The 19,299-nt window shown below is 40.9% G+C and overlaps 1 protein-coding gene across 1 annotated transcript; it reads left to right on the top strand.

Annotated features, from left to right (window-relative positions):
• The first annotated feature begins 324 nt into the window (after window positions 1-324).
• Window positions 325-18,447, top strand: IL1RL1 (interleukin 1 receptor like 1). The gene is made up of 10 exons (XM_047068208.1): window positions 325-506; window positions 1,046-1,256; window positions 2,288-2,462; window positions 2,578-2,740; window positions 5,520-5,591; window positions 6,998-7,139; window positions 7,233-7,378; window positions 12,980-13,126; window positions 14,127-14,294; window positions 16,967-18,447. The coding sequence occupies exons 1-10, from the start codon at window positions 446-448 to the stop codon at window positions 17,350-17,352; spliced, it is 1,671 nt and encodes a 556-aa protein (XP_046924164.1). The 5' UTR covers window positions 325-445; the 3' UTR covers window positions 17,353-18,447.
• The last annotated feature ends 852 nt before the right edge of the window (window positions 18,448-19,299 follow it).

The raw sequence follows: 19,299 nt of genomic DNA, 5'->3' as shown, positions 1-19,299 counted from the left end.
AATTTTATAGTTTTTATTTGTTTCAAAAATGGAAACTAGTTTTCTTTCCTCCTAATTCAGCTTCTTCCAGTACATTCTCATGATACTATGAAACAGCGTGACCAGTGTAAGGCCCACATGACCCTAAGGTTCAGTAGGAATAAGTGCAGTGTTTCATGCCTGAAACCCTGCTGTGATACATATTTATATCTAATAAATAGCTGTTGATTGATTAACTCTCCTGGGGGGGGTATTGAAATAGCAAAAATCTTGGCAATAAATACTTTGCTTGTGATTTTGTATGATTTATGTTTCAGTTGAGACAGTGAAACCGCTTTCCAGCTATAAATTTCAGGGGCCACCGTCTACCTCCTAGGAGAGACCTTTACCATCACATGTCACGGATTCGCCTTGAATAATCTCAACAGTTAGTTACCAACACTTGCTCTGGATTGAAGAACTGACAATGCGACTTTGGGTCTTGGCACTTTCAACAATTCTGGTACATTCCACAGCAGCCAAGTTTAGTAAGTATTGCTCTTCAGTGAAAATTGTTAAAATTTTAAATTAAGTAATCCCCAAAACATTTGCCTTGTTTCACGCCGCTTGTTCCTGGTTGCTCCAGTTGAATCGGAACCTGGAAAACTCGTTTATGCTCCTCGATCATTCTTTATTGCAAATCTAACGGGACAAATTCTTCAGAATGCAGCATGATTTTAGTTTTACGTATTTAAATACATCGAACTTTAACATGCTGCCTGCACGCGGCAGGTGCTGCAAGCATTTGCTGTCCCGCCGTAGGCTTTGTAGACGTAGATGCGGCTGCTTCTCCCCTGGGGCCAGTGTGAGGGGGTTGAGCTCCAAGTTAATTCATTCGTCTGTGCTACCCATTAAAACCTTTCATAAAAGATCTTAATCATTTACTTGTTCTTTCTCAGTGAAAGTGTCACAAAGAATAGCCCACTTCTAAATTTCATCCTAGAAGGATAGAATATAGGAATTATAATGTTTTTAGATGATGATCACTTCAGGATCATATTGATGGTTTCTGTTTTGTTTTGGGCAGGCAAATCATCCTGGGGCCTGGAAAATGAGGCTTTAATCGTGAGATGTCCTAGGCAAGGACGATCTCGATACCCTGTGGATTGGTATTACTCAAAAACCAACAAATGTATCACTACCCAGAAAAGAAATCATGTACTTGCCTCAGGGGAACGTCTTAAGTTTCTCCCGGCCAAAGTCAACGATTCTGGAATTTATACTTGCATTATCAGAAGGTACCAGGCAGCCACCCATACTCTTTGGGCTTGCTCCCTTTTCTTTGATAGTTGATGGTCTGAGCTGTCCTCACTGCCCTTCCCTTTCTAGGCCTTTCTGGAACAGTTGAATTTATAAAGCGATTTGAATAGAAGAGTCCTTCTAGGAACACCATTGGGTTGGGGTTTGGGTGATTATGAACTATGTAGAGGCAGAATTGCAAGAATGAATTTGTAGCCCAATTAGGAAAAGACCTAGCTTGCCTAGTGACCAAGAGAACTGAGAGCAATCTTCACTTTGGTTGGAACAAACCAGAAAAAAGACCCAGTAATCTAGATGTTGAGCGTCAAAGAGGCCTATAGTGGGTGCCATAAGGCAGTTACTAGTCCCTTAAGCCTGAAAGGTAAGCTGAAAAGGGTTGTGTAAGATTGTGTGCCTGCAAATTACTTACCCTACATACATATTGTTAAATGTTTTGATCTTGGACCTGTGTTTGGTACATACAATATGTCAGATGAACTACATCGGAATGCAGGGTGTGTATGGTTGGCCACCTAGGTTCTGAGGTCAGACCAGTTTTCGTTTCAAATTCGTGTTCTGTCACTAGTTAGCTGTGTGATGCCAACAACTACTTCTCTCTCCGTCTCTCTGTTTCCTGATCTGTAGAATACACATGATAATATAGCACACTTCAAAGCATCTTATGAGAATAAATTGATACAGTGTTACCAGCATGAATGCTGCATAGTAAACTCTCAATAAACACTAACTATCTTTATAATATCCTGTTCTTGGCATGGCACCTGATAGAGTGTATAAAGAAATAGTGAGGGAAATATTCAGGGCTACCACAGAGGTTATGTTGGCTCTCAAATGCAACGCAAAAAGTTTTTAAAATTCTAGATTTCAATACATACTTTTAAATAAGGAAAGAACCACTGTACCTCAATTGTTTGAAGAACAAAAGTAGCATTCAGCAAAAGTTAGAATGGGATGAGGGTATTTCATAATGCTGAGTAACTTTTTAAAATCGTTTGACTTATTTTGGTAGCCCTACCTTCAATAAGACTGGCTATGTGAACGTCACCATATATAAAAAACAGCCAAATTGCAATATTCCAGATCATCTGATGTATTCGACAACACTTGGATCAGAAACAAATTCCAAAATATATTGTCCTACGATTGACTTGTACAATTGGACGGCACCTATTGAATGGTTTAAGGTAAAAGGAAACTTGGGGGAGATAGATAAAATTACACAGGATAGCTGCAAGTGAAGAGTTGCTGAAAATGGAAGGGAGGTTTTTGTTTTATTTTGTTTTGTTTTTTTAATTTCAGGATTGTAAAGCTCTTCAAGGACCAAGGTATCACACACACAAGACATTTTTGCTGATTGACGGTGCAACTAGCAAGGACACAGGTGATTATACATGTAAATTTATACACAATGAAAATGGAGTCAATTATAGCGTGACAGCGACCAGATCACTCACAGTGAACGGTAAGCTACTGAATTTAACAAAATTGATTATTTAAAAAAAACAATGTGGAGAAACTGTGCCCTTCTTGTTGATTTTCCTGTACTAAAGACCCCCTTATCTGCAGGGGTAATTCCAAAGCCCCCAGTGGATGCCTGAAACTAGGGATTGTACTGAAGAACCTCGTATATACTGTGTTTTTTCTCACACATACATACATACCTGTGATATGGTTTAATTTGTAAATCAGATGAGGCAAGAGATTAGCAACAATAAGTGGTCATAAAATAGAGCCATTACAATGATATACTGTAATAAAAGTTACCATGAATCTTGGCAAACTCAGCATATGATTTTTTTGTCTTTCCTTGTGAAGTTGAGAATTTTCACCTTTTCACTTAAAGGAAGTGCTTAATGCTTCTCTTTGACTTTTCTGAATTGCCACCATCATCGCTCTTGTGCTTCGGGGGTATTATTAAGTAATATAAAGCCCACTTGAACACAAGCAGTGTCATACCATGACAGCCAATCTCATAACCACGATAGCTACTAAGTGACTAATGGGCATGTGGCAGATATCATGTGGATCTGCTGGAAAAGGGACAATTCACTTCCTGGGTGGGACAGAGTGGGGCATTGTGAGATTTTCTCGTGATACTCAGCACAGCGAGCAAGCTAAAATTTATGCGTTGTTTATTTCTGGAATTTTCAATTTAAACCTTTTGGGCAGAGGTGGACCATGGGTAACTGAAACCCTGAAAAGTGAACCCGGGGATACGGGGGAGCTACTATGCTCCATGGTCCCTAAGATGCCCTCCAGCTTCATGTTATCTTGCACATTCTCTACAATAGCACAAAGAGCTTTTCTAAATGCACGATCAAGATTTAAGAAATTTTAGGGGGAGATTATGTTACTAATCTAAAGCCAGACTGGTTCTCTCCTCTATGACTTCACTTTTCGAAAACAGCATGATCTGCATGCCAACTTAATAAACATTTTTGGTATGATAATACAAGTATTTGGAGAGCAAGATTAACTCTTCTTCTCCCAGTTTGTTGTCAGAGGCTCTGTAAATAGAAAAAAAAATCTGTTTAATCTCTAATATAACTAACTAGATTAGAAGTTTAGAAGTGCTACAAAGGACTATAGAGATACTGCTGGGTGGTTTTTAATTGTCAACCTAAAATTGTTAGGAGGCAGTGAGTAAGCAAGAGTGTTTATCCAGGATCAAAGAATTGTAAATTTGAGGTACTCAGATTTGGGTAGAACCCACATAGTGTCCCACTAGGGAACAAAAGTCAGGGTTTTTAAAAAAAATAGTTTATTTATTTTTGAAAGAGACAGAGGCAGGATGCGAGCTGGGGAGGGGCAGAGAGAGAGGGAGACGCAGAATCCGAAGCAGGCTCCAGGTTCTGAGCTGTCAGCACAGAGCCTGATATGGGGCTCGAACTCACGAACCGTGAGATCATGACCCAAAGCTTACCCCACTGAGCCACTCAGGTGCCCCATAAAGTCTGGGGTTTTTAAAGCAAAGAGGGAATGCCTGTTATACATTGTTTACAAAGAATTTTGATGCATGTTGGCAGCAGAAGGCTGATCTTCACTGAATATCATTGGTTCCTAAGGCTATCACACGAGCAAAGTCTTTTATTGTACCAACTTGCAGATGTTTGGGCTTCATCTTGGAATATTTGTGGTTTAGTCAGGTTACACGTTCATGATTCCACCAGTGAGGACATGGGCCCGTCTCCTTAATGGCCTCCTGGCTCCATTTCAAAACCCCTTGACATAAGTGATGCCATTCCATTTCACATAATCCTGGTTTGCAATTTGTCCAACATTATCAATGACCTCAAGCAGCTAATTTGATCCTAAAAGCTGGTTTTCAAATGTTTAAGTCTATAAAAGTCTATTCAGAGGAAATCCCTCACGGTCAAGGATGTCAAATCTATAAGGAGTCACGGTCTCTTTAGCATCACTTGATCCACAGATATAGGATGAAGTAGCACCAGTCAGTGTGGAAGCTTTCTCAGTGGAAAGCAATCGTGAAGACAAGGTTTGGAGGTTTTTGATGCTCTATCATATAAAATAAGCACCATCAGACCACATTGTTATTAGTGTCTCTCACTATTACACACCAGATCATGGGGGCCCTTAATCACACGATCCTGAAATAAATGAGAATCAAGGAACGTCAGAAAGTAGCAGTATTTCAAAAGACTCCCCTTCCCCGACTCGAGGCATCAGTGCCACAGAAGTTAGAATTCCCTTACAGAATGGACCACAGTGGTGGAAATCTCTGAGCAGAAGTGTGGACTTACATGCTTATCTTTTTCATAGGCCTTTTTTTTTTCATTCAACAAGCATTTATTCAATACCTTATATATGCTAGCATTTCATGCAACTTTTGAAAGCGTCTTTCCTGTAATGTGCTTCTTCTGTAGAATTGTAGTTTTCTAGCAATTGCCAACCCATGTAATTAATTTAACGTGTTAGATTAATTAATTACTATTTGTTTTAATGATATAAAAGAGAATAGGAAATATAAAAGAGTATCATAAGTCATAAGAGAAAGTATTACTTGAATGTTTTCTTTTTCATGTGTGTGTGTGTGTGTGTGTGTGTGTGTCTGTGTGTCTCTGTGTGTCTGTGTGTGTGTATATTTGTTGCCATGGGTCATCGTCAGAAAAATTTGAAAAACATTGCTATGATATAAGATAGTAATATGAAAACACAAGCTTTATACTGATGACCATCCAATGCTATCCTAATGTTTATATTTTCTTTGTCTTTGATTTAAGATGAGGAAGGCTTTTCTTTGTTTCCAGTAATTATAGCCCCTCCACAAAATGAAATAAAAGAAGTGGAAATTGGTAAGAAAACTTGAAGACTGCTGTCAATGTTACCTGGAGAATCCTTCCATATGACGCTTGGTCTGGATTCTCCAAGTATGGGTCATGCAGTTAACACGATGGATCTTGGGGATTAAATGAAATGTTACATGTAGAAACATCCACCGGGCACTTGTTAATATTAGGAATACCCAGCACTTACATTTGTACTGCAGTTCAGACTATCTTATTTCATTCTTACTTCTCTCCAGGAGGTAGATATTGTTTCCAATTTATGCTTGTGGATACTTGGGCTCAGGTAGGATCAATGATGTGCCCAAGGTTATGGATAATGAGTGATAGAAGGATGAGAACCAAGGCTTTCTGACTCTGCCCATCTCTGCCTTCACTAGTTTCCCACTAGAAATTAGATATAACTCAAGTTCTTGGTCCATAAAACAAGTCCCTTCATGAACTAGTCTTCACCTACATTCTGGCCCATCTGAAGCTATTAACCCCAGCTGCCTTGGAGTCCCTTCCACACCGACCACCTCACAATTGTTACACCGATTGGCAGCATTTCCACATTCTTTCCTGCTTTTGTCCATGTTGTTCCTCCTTCTCATCTCTCAACACTGAGTTCAAATAGCATTCCCCATCCCGCCCTCCTTACTACCATGGGCACCACCAGAGCCTCCGTCTAATGAGGTCCAAAGAAACCATTTCTGTGTGCAGCATAGCAGTCCAGAGAAGTCTGGAACGCCTTCTTCTTCTGTATTTCCACGTCATTTGTCAACCTTTCTGTAGAACAGTAGAATACCTTGTGTTTTAATCATCTGTGTCTACCCTTATCATCTTCTGAGACACTCTGCATCCCTCATCCCTCTTCAGATGCAGCATTCTTGAGTCCAGAACCAAGGGCTCAGTAAGGGATGCCTGAATGCCTGTCCCAAGCAGGAGGGCAGCCCTCACGCTTTCAGTTCTGGGCGGAGGAAGTCTCAAGTACAAGGAGTAGTAATGGAGAGCACTCTTGAATGATTAAATGCTGGGATTGTAGCTGGGTCGAGCAAAATATAGTTTTACCAACAAGATGACTTACAGAGAGATGAAGAGAATTTGGTAAAAGGAGGAAGGTTTGGAAGAAAGAAGTTAAAAAGAAATTCCAATCTATAGTAAAAAGAAGCCCCACCTTATAATGTCTGATTGGTGAAACCAGAATTATTCACCTTTTTAGTTCCCATGGAAGGTGAGAGGGGAGTGTGAGTGGAGCTTCCTCCAAACTGTGAGCAAAGTGGGTGGAGGCAAGGACACAGAAGGGCTAAGGATGAGGAAGGGGTGTGGAATCAATTCCTGGCACACACCAGGCGTTCAACGATTTTTTTCATGTTAAATGCAATACTACTGGCAGCACTGAATGTTATTGGTGAGTTTCTTCACTTCTCATCTAGGAAAACCAGCAAGCATACCCTGCTCCGCTTGCTTTGGGAAAGGCTCTCAGATCATGGCCGGCATCCTGTGGAAGGTGAATGGAAGCAAAGTTCAGAACTTTGGAGAACCAAGAATTCACGAGGACCGGGAGCAAAATCAAAGGTATTTTTATACTGAAGTTAAAACATCCCCTCCTCCTCCCACACAATTTGCAACTGCAAAGCAAGCATTAAAGGTAACAGGTTGCCTCCTTAGTTCCAGCAATGAGTTGACTTGTCTGAGCACCGTTTTAAAAATAGAGCCTGTGAGAGAAGAAGACTTATCTGTGGAGTATGACTGCCTGGCTCTGAATTTGCACGGTTGGACACGGCACACCATAAGACTAAAGCGGAGAAGTCCAAGTAAGGAGTGTTTCTGAGATTTTGGCCACCCAAGTTAGCTGTATCAACTGTAAGCTGAAATCACTTTCTTGGAGAACAATGTGTTGGCATGTGGTTCCGTGGGGAGTCTCTCAAGATGAAGAGGTCCATCTCATAAATTGTGTTTTTCCTCTTAAGAACACTGACCATTTGTAGTCTGGTTTCCCTAGTTGCCTCTCTTCTGTTTTACTTCCCCCTTCCTCCTCTCCCTCCTGCCCCCCTCCTCTTCTTCCTCCTCTAACCTCCCTCCTCCTCTCCCTCCAACCTCCCTCCTCCTCCTCTTTCTCCTCCCTCTCCTCCTCTCCCTCCTCCTCCTATCCTTACTTTCCTTCCTCCAGCCCCCTTCCTCTCCTTCTCTCCCCCTCCCTCTCTTCCCTTCCTCCCCCTCTTCCTTTTCTCCCTCCTCCTTTTCCTCTCCTTCCTACTCCTCTCTGTTCTCTCCCTCCTCCCTCCCTCCCCTTCCCTCCTCCCCCTCCTCCCCCCCCACCCCTTACCTTCTCCTGTTGGTTCCTCTTTAACACCCAACTGCTTCCTTGGCCATCCTCCCAATTTCATCAGCTCTCTCTGTCTCACTGTATACGAAAGACAACACACTAAGAGTAAACTGAACATGTTGTTTGTTGCATGACTTTTATGACATTATAAACATGTTCTCTTCTATAATTTTTTTTGTCACAAAGAAATTGTTAGTGAAGCTGGCAAAGTGGATAAAAAGGTAAAGTACTTAATTACTGCCCACTCCAGTAAGACGATCTTAGATGTTACTTTTTAATAAGACATCACGTGCCATCATTGTTAAATTTTATAAAATATTAAATTTGCTTATTTATTTATTTATTTATTTATACTTGCAAAACCTAAAGTGTTTACTCTTTGGTCCTTTCCAGAAAAAGTGTGGGACCTCTGTGTTCTGTCCCTTTAAAAGAAATTATTTGTGTGCTAATACTATACTGTATCATTTAGAGTAGCTTTATAATCAACCCTGATTTTGGGTAGAGTGAGTCTTCCAATTTTGTTTTCATCAAGATCGTCTTGGCTATTCTTAGGCCTTTGTACTGCCATATAAATTCTATTCAGACATATTTTGATTATAAACATGTTTTTATTATAGTTACATAGAGGGTTTTATTGCTTGTTTTATAATTACTTAATGTATAGTAGAAGTCTTCCCATGATATTAAATGTTCGTCTACAATACAATTTCTAATGGCTTCTTAGTATTCAATTATACAGATAGACTATCATTTATCTCACCACATACACTGCTTGGCTACATGTCTTTCTTCTTCTGTCTTTTTAAAAATTCAATTTATTTATGTTTTTATTTTTTGAAGTTTACTTTTGAGAGAGAGAGAGAGTGTGTGGGCACAGGTGCACGAGCAGGGGAGGAGCAGAGAGAGAGAGAGAGGGAGAGGGGGAGAGAATCCCAAGCAGACTCCAAACTGTCAGCAAGGAGCCCAACGTGGGGCTCAATCTCACAAATTGCGAGGTCATGACCTGACCTGAGCTGAAATCAAGACTCAGATGCTTAACCAACTGAGCCACCCGGGCACCCCCAAAATTTAATTTATTTAAACTAAAAAAAAAGAAGAAGAAGAAGAAGAGGAAAGAAACCAAAACACATTTCTCGCACTTCTTCCCCCTCCACCTCTAGTAACCATCAGTCTAAATATAGGTGAGACTCAATGGAAGTCTGGTAACTCGGCTCATTTCTTTATTGTATCTGTCATTCAACATGCAATTCAGGTGCTGCCTTTTACGGGGAGCCTTCCATGACGGCCAGTTTGGAGTATATGTTCCTTCCAGGTATTTCTGTAGGACCCTATTCCTGTCTCCACACTCATCACACTTATAAAAATTTGTTTGAGAGTCTGCTGAACATAACTGTGACCTCTGTGAGGTCAGGGATGGTGTCTCACCCATCTTTGTGTGCTCAGTCTGTAGGGCAGTGCCTGGTACCTAGCATGTGTCCAATAAAAATCGGTCCAACGAATAAGCGAATGCACACCAAAGTTATCAAGGAAAACTGTTTTTGTGCATTTCTACTGCTCTAGCGATAAGGCTCAATTATACCGCAAAACAGCAGTTTACATTTATGTTTCTCAGGTTGAATAACCTTCCCTGTAACTTGAAAAGGCCAGATTATTTATAACTTTCCTATAGTTTCATCTGAATCTAGCATGCCTTTAATGACTTCATTATAATTTGCTGCAATAAAATATGGTCATAACAAAAATGTGAAACTGACTACTCTTCAAGAGATTACATTCAGACACTACATATAATCTTTTAAAATGTAACATTCCCTTTCACAAATAATCAGTGGCATATGGGGGCAGGATGTAGAGGATGATCAAATGATCTGTCTTGGGTATAGGTAACAGGAGGACACATTTGTGTAAAGAGTCCAAAACAGACCATCTAAGAGTCATTGTGCTTTTTATCATCACCCGACCCAGACATTGTTAATCAATGTCAGTGATGACACGCTCTTCCTCTCAGGGGCAGTCTGTTCCTTCCTTCCACTCTGTCAGTGTGTCCTCACAGGCAATGATGTCAGCAAAAATAGTTTTACAAACATTTCCTTCCTGAGAACCTATCAATTTCCTCACTTGTTTACATTTCCAGGCAAAGACATCCTATTCGTTAGATGATGCATTTAATCTGGTGTAAATGGGCGGGGAGAAAAATATGGTATTTTTACACTTCTAATTCCATGTACAACGACATGGAAGTTATTTAATGTGTTTGTCAAACAACAAAAGGGAGAGTTGAACCCTCAGTTTATACCCCAAAGTGGGATATAGCCCCGATTAAATTTGGATAAACACAGAAGCACAACCTGACAGAAAAAAATTGGGAGCGATGAAAACGGAGGCCACCAATTTGATATGTTCATGCTAAGTCTCTGCCTGAGGTGGTGCTTCGGATTTTTGTTTTAATGTAGACTTCAACCACCAATTTGTAAGTTTTTTACCAAACAAACAGAATCATGACTTCCTTGGATGATTTTGAGTGCTATTGAGTTCCGTGGGTCTCCAGCTTTCTCAGTTATAACTGAGTCACCCCAGGACATATGGACAATGTCAAGACGTCATGTTAGGGTAATGTTGTGATGGTAGTGGGCACATTGGTTCCTCAAGGAAAGGGGAAACTGCAGTCTCCACCCTGACACTGCCATTGCATCATTATCCCCATGTGAAGCTTATATTGTCACTTTATGAATGTTCTCTCATTACCTGTGTATTGGAATTGTTTTCACGTTATATGTACTTGGTGACTTTTTTCCTTCTAGTTTATTTGTATTTTCTATGTTTCCCTTGTTTTTCTTCAAATTCACATGGTTACACTCTGGCGGGGGGGCCTGGCTGGCTTAGTTGGTGGAGCGTGTGACACTTGATCTTGGGGTCATGAGTTTGAACTCCATGTTGGGTATAGAAATTACTTAAAAATAAAATCTAAAAAAAAAAACCACAAAAAACATGGATACACTCTGTTTTGACAACTGTGTAAATTAAACAAAAACTGTTGCTACAGTAGCTCGTCACAATGAATGCCTTTATTTCTAATCACAGAATAAAAGAAATTACAACACTGCCTTGAGGCTTAGAAAACCAAAACTCTAAAAGCTTATGTTCCCATATTATTCAATGTGATTAAATAAATATTCGATACTCATAAGAATAGTAGTACACATTTATTCATTGTTTCCTTTGAACCTGTCTACTTATTTTCCATTTAATTTCTCATTTATTTGATCAATATTCCATGAAGGAGAGACTGTTACTATCATCCAATTTTGCAGCGAAGGAAACAGAAGCAAATGGAGGTTGAATACGTTACCAAATATTCTAGTTAGAGCCAGGATTCCAACTGAGACGGTGCTTTCCTGTTTATAAACACCTTCAGAAAGTATTTGGTGTTTAATCATTACATTAACAGGAAGGTATGGGACTTCAGCTTCCTTTACTGACTTGGTTAACTTCTTTCCTCCTGTTGAAAGCAGCCGGTCACATGCACACTTACTTCACCAAAACCTCCACACCCCCAGAGTGTGTCTAGGTAGGACCTTTAGAGAGAGTGAACTGGGGCAGGGTGTGGACAATCCTGTTGAAATGCCTTACTTAGGGAGTGTCTATCATTTACACTAATGACAGTGCAGTCAGTAAACTCTCTGCCAATTTTCAGCAACACCCTCTGCTCCCTGGTTTTGAATCACTTCACCTTGGCCGTTCTTCATTTCATGGTGCTGGATGCTCAGCAGGCCGATGAGCCAAGGGAGGAATTTGTGACTATGGATAAGTCGCAAATTTTCCATGGCAAGCCTAGGAACCCATGCTTTGAGACGTCACGTGAAAATGCAGGGAGAACACTGTAAGAATCAAATCTTATGTGAGGTCCTTCTCACGTTCATCTTTCAGGGGCACTATTTGTAAGAAGATAGTTACTTCCAAAGAGAGAAGTAAACCTAAAACGTCCAAGAATAGTATTAATAAGTATAATTCTTGCGTTCAGTGTGTATGTAGCTGTTACTAGGCTTTGAAAATGGGAACCATCTTGCATATGCACCTTGTAGAGAAGTGAGTACAGGACCCATTTCAATGGTGGCTAAATGATGTCCACCATGAGAAAAGTAAGGGGCGTGTAGAACATAAAACCCCCGTAGTTTGACTTCTCCATCAGTGATGCTTTAGTGACTTACAAGGTTCTTGTTTCTTCCCTGCTTTCTTGTGCCCCCAGCCCCAGGTGCAGTAAGACCCCAAGACCTGTTGATTCATTCTCTTTCATGCCCCAATACCAGGTGCATCCATTCCTTTCTCATTCTTACCGGAGTCTGAGCCCTCCTTACCTCTAACTGCCAAGTATTACAGAAGCTTCCCATCAATTTTACTCTATGTTCCTACAGCCTCTCCCACAGAAACAAACCTTCCCCTACGTTCTGATGAATCTTGCTTATAAACCACTTTTGTTGTTAACACTCCACTCAAGACTCATCAGGGGCTCCCATGACCTTTACAGTAAAGACAGAATACCTTGACAGGAATCTCAAGTCTGGTCAGAACCTCGCCCTGGCACACACTTCTTACTGTGTCTGCCTCTAACTCCCCAAAATGGATCACTCCAGTTCCTCAGAACACACACACACCACATCTCTGCCCTCGGGCTCACGGCATCCACTGTAGCCAGGAATACATTTTTCTTTTTTCTTTTTAAAGTTCTCTAAAACGTACGTATTCTTCAGGGACCTCCTCCTGCAGGAAAGCTTCCTTGCCCAGTCCAGCACGGAGCCAGCACTCTTAAGAACCTCTGCCAGCTAAAATCGCACTTTTACCTACTATCTTAGTTAAGTTTACATTGGCCTTGACACCGTTTTTGCTACGATGCCTAGCCTTGCACAGAGTAGGTGCTCCATAAATGTTCACTTACTGATTCTTAAAGCAGCCATGAAAATTCCAGGGAAGCATCTTTTGTATGAATCTCTCATATGCCCAATGGAGGTCAGCATCCATATATATTTGTTTATTTTACCTTGTTCTAGAAACAATAGTGATCATTTTTGTCTTCTCTTTATCTTTTGAATAGTTGACGATCAAAGTACCTACCACATACTGACAGGATTTAGCATCTTGTTAATGCTAATCAATATCATGGTGATAACGCTAAAAGTGTTCTGGATTGAGTTTATTCTGCTCTGGAGAGACATAGCTAGACCTTACAAAAGTAGGAATGGTAAGTGGCAAGTTTCAAATTTTCCTTCAAAAGGAAAGGATCCATAATGGCTGATGGTTACTTGTCTGTTGATCTCTTAACAGCTGTCGACTAAATCCAGATTTTGCTGATAAATGTATTCAGAGTAGACCTTTTTTTTTTTTTTCAGTTCACTTAGTAGCCATTTTGTATCCTTTTTTGTTGCTTCTCATGGTTCTGAGATTCATCTCAACACCTCAGATTTCCTCCCCAACAGGATTGCTGTTCCTACTAAATAACAGAATCTGCCCCAAGCCCAGAGTGGTTTCAACAGTTTGGAAAATGTGTATTGGTGAAACTTCATGGAATTTAAAACATTAAAAGAATTGTTCCCGTTTTCCAGAAGTGAACAGTTTAGAAGGGGCCATCAGAATGCGGGTGTATTTTGCCGAAAAGCCCATTCCATAAAGAGTCCTATCTATGCACATAAGTAGACACATGAAAGAATACAATTGTGCCCCGCTAAACAAGAACACCATTCTTCCCTTTGGATGAAGATATATTTTACATTTTCCCTACGGTCCTCTCGATTCGGGCTAATTATTCGATTTGTGGGAAATGCAGATCCTTTAAAAAATTCTCCTTGAGCATTTCTGTTTCCTTGGGTAAGCACGGAGAAAACAAAAGATAAAATTGAGATCTGCCCCAAACAGCAGAAGAACTTGTTATCCATGACTATAAATATTTCTCAATAAATTATTACTCACCCTTGACAACATGATGTGATCAGCTAAACTGGACGGGCTCTTGCCTATTCTCTCTCATTCAGTGTGAGACAGTGAAAAGGTAAACTTTAGGATTAAGATTGATTTTCTGACGACTTTCTGTAGCAGTAGATTGTCCTCACCATCTCTGGATTCCAGAATATTTTGGGGGGTGGGATGCAATCACCACCAACCATAAAATCGAGTGAAGAATGTCTAGTGAGAGTCAAATTTGGAGAACCAAGTAATAAAGTTGCTTTTCTTGTTCTCATTTTCAGATGGAAAGATCTACGATGCTTACGTTATCTATCCGCGGAACTATACAAATAGTCCTGAGAGGGCCAGTGCTGTGGGATATTTTGTTTACCAGATTCTGCCTGATGTTCTGGAAAATAAATGTGGTTATAACTTATGCATTTACGGGAGAGACATGCTACCTGGAGAAGGTAAAGCTGTCAAAATACATCAAGGACAGGGGCTCCAGTGTGGCTCAGTCAAAGGACCAACTCTTGATTTCGGCTCATCATGAGCTCATGTTTCACTGGATCCAACCCGGCCTCAGGCTAAGCGCCGGACAGAGACTGGGATTCTTTCTCCTTCTCTCACTGCCCCTCCTCCCTCTCAAAATAAAATAAACTTCAAAAAATACATTAAGGACAGAAATTCACATTCATCAGAACCCTAAGAGATAGGTGGTCTTCTCCCTGTGTTGGATAGGGAATTGCAATCATTATTCCATGCCTTAAAACCAGGGTTTTTAAGTATTGCTCTGGAAGAATGAGATACTTACTCTTTGCTCCTCCTGCCCCCATAGCCAAACCGATCGTGACGTTTTCGCAGGAGTGTCAGTGACGTGAAGACACAGTAAGCTGTCTTTGCGGGGTGGATTTAGCAAAGCACTGCCCGTACTTACTTCCCACATCCACCACTAACATAACTGACATTTCTTAGTTCTCTCTAGAAGAATTGAAAGAGGACTCACAAAACAAAGAATTTTGTTCTGATATCCAGAGGCATTGGCTACAATATTTGAAAGGCCTCAGAATCTTTATGATTTTCCTTGTATAGGGGAAACATTTGCAGATGTATATTCTCACAACAACTAGAGCTGTCTTCTGTTTCATCAAGTGTAGTCAATTCCATGTACCTTTGAGAGTAATTCTGGCATTTCAGAAGCGGTTCTCCCTCTCTACATTTATGTCAAGTACCCATGAACCCTCCTTAAGGCCCTTCTCAAATTCCTCAGGGGCCAGGAAGCATGTGGAATATGAATGAGGCAGGAGCATCATGAGGGTAATTCCAATAAAGCAAATGCTTAGTAGACTGTCAACTTAACCTGGCATTTCCACTGAAAAGAGGGATTCAGCATCTATAGATTTAAAGGAATACATGGAAGGTGAAGCCGGTTTGTCCTGGAATATTTATTTGGGCAATGTTAATCACCCCATAATGGCTTGGGAGGCTTCTAAAATGAACAATTCAGGAAAATGTAATCCAAGTTTCCTCTGGATTCTTTCTCCCTCCCCCAACTCTCCCTTTGGCTACTCAGGCCAGTCGAGAGGAGCAAGTCATGGTGCTCGAATGTTCTTTTTCACGTGACACACCAGCACAGGAAGCTGCAGGGATTCCATCTGTTCGTGATGTCACAGCACCTGCTACACTTGGCTGCAAGCTCTTCATCTCTTCTTTCTGAGATCCATTGACCTCACTTGTAGCTCCGTCTCGCTCCAGACAGCTCGCTGATGCTCAAGCTCGTGTAGCCTGCATTGTGCTGGTTTTCATGTGAGAAGACTTCCTACTTCCCCTCCCTCAAGGGGAAGTCTTCTGACCTTACTTCAACCAAAATAAAATCAGATCTAACAAAACAACACCAAACTTCACTCTTCCCTTAGAAAAAGATCGTGACTGCCTGCATCAGTATGTTTCTTCCCCTCCTAGGTATCTTCTGTTTGCTCCTTCAAGTCCGCTCTGCATCCCACTCCATCCAATGGCCCTGGGTGGCTGGTCATTATGGAATCCATCACACCCCTGCCTTCTGCTCCACGCTGAGTTTGGCCAAGAGGGAGCACTGGGGGCAGGTCAGAGGCGGGCATCTTGTGAGGTTGCCAGGGTGGCTGGGCTCCTTTCTCCCAAAGCAAGGGCTCTTGATAGCTGCTTTCATACTCATTAGGGTTCCATAACTGCTTCCTCCCCTTCATACCTGGAGGGTGGTAATGCCTCCTGTGTTATTTCCAATGTTGGGGGTTCTGACGTATCTCTCATTGATTTCCCTTGGGTCTGCCCACATCTTTTATAAATTGACCTTTGATTAAACTCTCTTAAGTCAGTCCTTTGAGTATGCCAAGTTTTATGTTGGGATCCTGACCAACATGAGGTCTCTACCTGGCAGTATTTAACATTTATTTCCCTAGTTCCCACTACATGAATTGGCAGTCTTTCAGCTGCCAGCCTCTAGGAATATCTTGAGTGGTTTCATTCATGGTTAAGCTTCTTTGATCGTGCTGTTACCTCCTTGCAGTGAGAGCTGAGTATTTTACATGTTCTTTCTAAGTCTGTCCAGAAGTTACCTGCTATCATCTTGGAGTTGATGCTGTATTAAATAAAGGGATCTGGTCTTCCTTAAGAATTTTCTAGTCTGGATCAAATCAGCTTCTAACACAGAGATCTTGGGGAAAGACATGAATCCAGGACTCCCCTAGAGGCTTGAATCAGTTCAGAGAAGCAAGGGTTCCTAAGAGTTAAAGTTCTAAGCCCTATTAAACACATAAGCTAATATTCGAAGAGGGCAACATGTAGTTAATGAACTTGAATTCTAAGTCTCTTGCTAAATATCTCTACATTCCCATTTAACTCCAAGGACTCTGTTTTAGTTAGGACCCCTCTACCTGGGAAGGAAGAAGGCTTTGGGACTGATGTTCTGACAGTGAGAAGGAGAAGATGAACACAAGTTGTCCATCCAAGCTCATTCCCACTTTCCTGAATAAAGAATTGATCAGTGTCAGAATCTCATGGCAGGCTATAACAATAACAGTTTTTTAAAGTTCAGAACATTTATGATCAAAGCATTAGACTTAAAAATGCATCAACAGGAAATCTGATCCATGTCTTTTATCCCCAGATGCAGCCACCTCAGTGGAAACCAACATACGAAAGAGTAGGCGGCACATTTTTATCCTGACTCCTGAAATCACTCACTGCAGGGAGTTTGCCTACGAGCAGGAGATCGCCTTGCACAGTGCCCTCATCCAGAACGACTCCAAGGTGATTCTTATAGAATTAGAGGCTCTGAGCAAGCCAGGAGGGATGCAGTTTGGGGAGCTCCAAGATTCCCTCAAGCACGTCGTGGAAATGCAAGGTACCATCAAGTGGAAGGAAGATGATGTGGCCAACAAACGGTCCCTGAATTCCAAGTTCTGGAAGCACGTGAGGTACCACATGCCTGTGCCAAACAAACCCTCAAGGAAGACATCCACTTGGGCTTCCCTGAGTACCCAGGGGCAGTAGCGCTTGCTTTGATGTGCTGGTGCACCAGATTTCCTAGATCTGCATTCCTTCTGGCAGGATTACGCCCTTGGGCCAGACACTGGAGCAGAGGCATGAGACATGGGGACATGTCAAGGGTGTTCAGGCCTCAGGTTTCATCTAGCAACTTTACTTCCATTTTCCTGATTCTGGGTGGATGCAAAATGCCCCGAAATTTTTATCCTCGCTCCCCCTCTCTTCACCCCACATTTCCTTCCCTTTCTCCTTTTGCTGGTCTTTCTCCATAAGACCTAGGATCTTTTCACTATTCTTTTTTCCCTCTTTCTCTCTCTTTCTTGTTCTCCTGCCCCGTTTTCCTGGTCAATATTCTACATTTTGAACAAACAAAAAGCATTAGAGCGAAATTTTCATGTAACCATGAAGAACACTCCGATTCCCACAAGCAGAATATTAGCAGCAAATCTTGTTTCCAACCTACCAAAAATTATATTTTATTTTAATGGGTGCTAAGTTTTATCATCTCAATATTGTGGATACCATTGGGGTCCCTTACCCAACTGCCATTACAATCAGTATTTGAAGTTCTAAAGTCGCTTTGATATATTTTTATTCTCCTTAGAAATATTTTTTTCTCACTCTAAAAGTTACAGAAGAACAGAAAAGATCAAATAAGAAAAGAGTGAGAATTATCCACAAATCCATCATCCTAAGATAATGACTTTTAAGCATTTGGGTAAATTTGTATTTAAAAATTTTTAACTTGTACTTAAATGTTCTGTTAATATAGCTGAGCTCGCACAGTGTGTAGGGTTTATACATTTTTTTCCAATTAACATCATAATAAAAACATTTGACATGTCACTTAAATTTTAACATTTTAACTATTCATAGAGTTCTATTTCACTGTTGTGCCACAGCTGACATGCCTAATTAGTTATTGTTGTATACTTGAGTTGTGTTGAGTTTAAATAGCCATCATTATAAGTAATTTTGCAATGACCATACCAGCATATTTTATATTCCCCAGTTACAACTTTTGAACTTAAAACAATGTTTGTTTATTTATTTTGAGAGAGAGAGAGAAAGAGAAAGAGAGTGGGGGGAGCAGTAGAGAGAGAGAGGGAGACAAAGAATCCCAAGCAGGATCCAAGCTGTCAGCACAGAGCCCAATGCGGGGCTCGATCTCACAAACTTGTGAGATCAGGACCTGAGCCAAAACCAAGAGTTGGATGCTTAACCGACTGAGCCACCCAGGCGCCCCCTATTTTTATTTTTTAATTTGAGAAATTGGTTTGTTGTAACATTTCTATGAAATTAGTAAAGCATTTTGACAGAACCCTTTGACAAAAGTGATGTCAAGGTATGCAGTCAAGACCACTCCCTTGAAGGAGTTCACATAGCCTCAGGGGCCACAGAGCCCATCAGTGGATCCGTAACTCAGCAGTGTCCTCTCAGGCTGGGAGTCCTGTCAGCGCTCAGATTTTACAGGTGGTTGGAGATCTTACCCTCAGCTGAGCTGCTTTAAAACATGTATGATTTCAGATGTAGCTACAAAAGAAAACAGCACTCCAGACCCTCGATAGCAAGTATAATTTTGCATTGTCACTCAATGCCTTACTGAGCCTTGCTTGAAAAGAGATCATATTTCTGGAAGGTTGCCTAAAGGATCTGCAGTTACCCATCCTTCTATGTACCCTATAATCTGAATCTATACTCCCTGGATTAAGGTTACCAGATAAATTACAAGACATCAGTTAAAGTTGAATTCCAAGAATGAATTTTCATATGAAATTGATCTGAAATTCAAATTTAGCTGCGAATCTTGTATTTTTATTTGCTAAATCTGATTCTCCCTATGCTGGTGGGCTATTGTGCTTTTCTGTGGTGACATCTGATTTCGTTGAATTAGTAAAAAACAAAACAAAACAAAACAAAAACAAAACAAAAACAAAGCCTGTGAGAAGGATG

This window comes from Lynx rufus, unplaced genomic scaffold, assembly GCF_022079265.1.
Source record: "Lynx rufus isolate CCGP_SWC_20201006 ecotype Redwood Valley unplaced genomic scaffold, mLynRuf1.p SCAF_8, whole genome shotgun sequence".
NCBI classification, from domain to species: Eukaryota; Metazoa; Chordata; class Mammalia; order Carnivora; family Felidae; genus Lynx; species Lynx rufus.
The sequence above is the reverse complement of the archived record's forward strand: the minus strand, read 5'-3'. Positions and strand labels throughout refer to the sequence as shown.

Bases quoted from the DNA above. Each gene is read 5' to 3' on its own strand.
- IL1RL1 (XM_047068208.1), top strand. From the start codon at position 446: ATGCGACTTTGGGTCTTGGCACTTTCAACAATTCTGGTACATTCCACA. The intron at 7,140-7,232 runs GTATTTTTATAC...TTGCCTCCTTAG, and splicing joins GACCGGGAGCAAAATCAAAG to TTCCAGCAATGAGTTGACTT. The intron at 14,295-16,966 runs GTAAAGCTGTCA...TTTTATCCCCAG, and splicing joins AGACATGCTACCTGGAGAAG to ATGCAGCCACCTCAGTGGAA.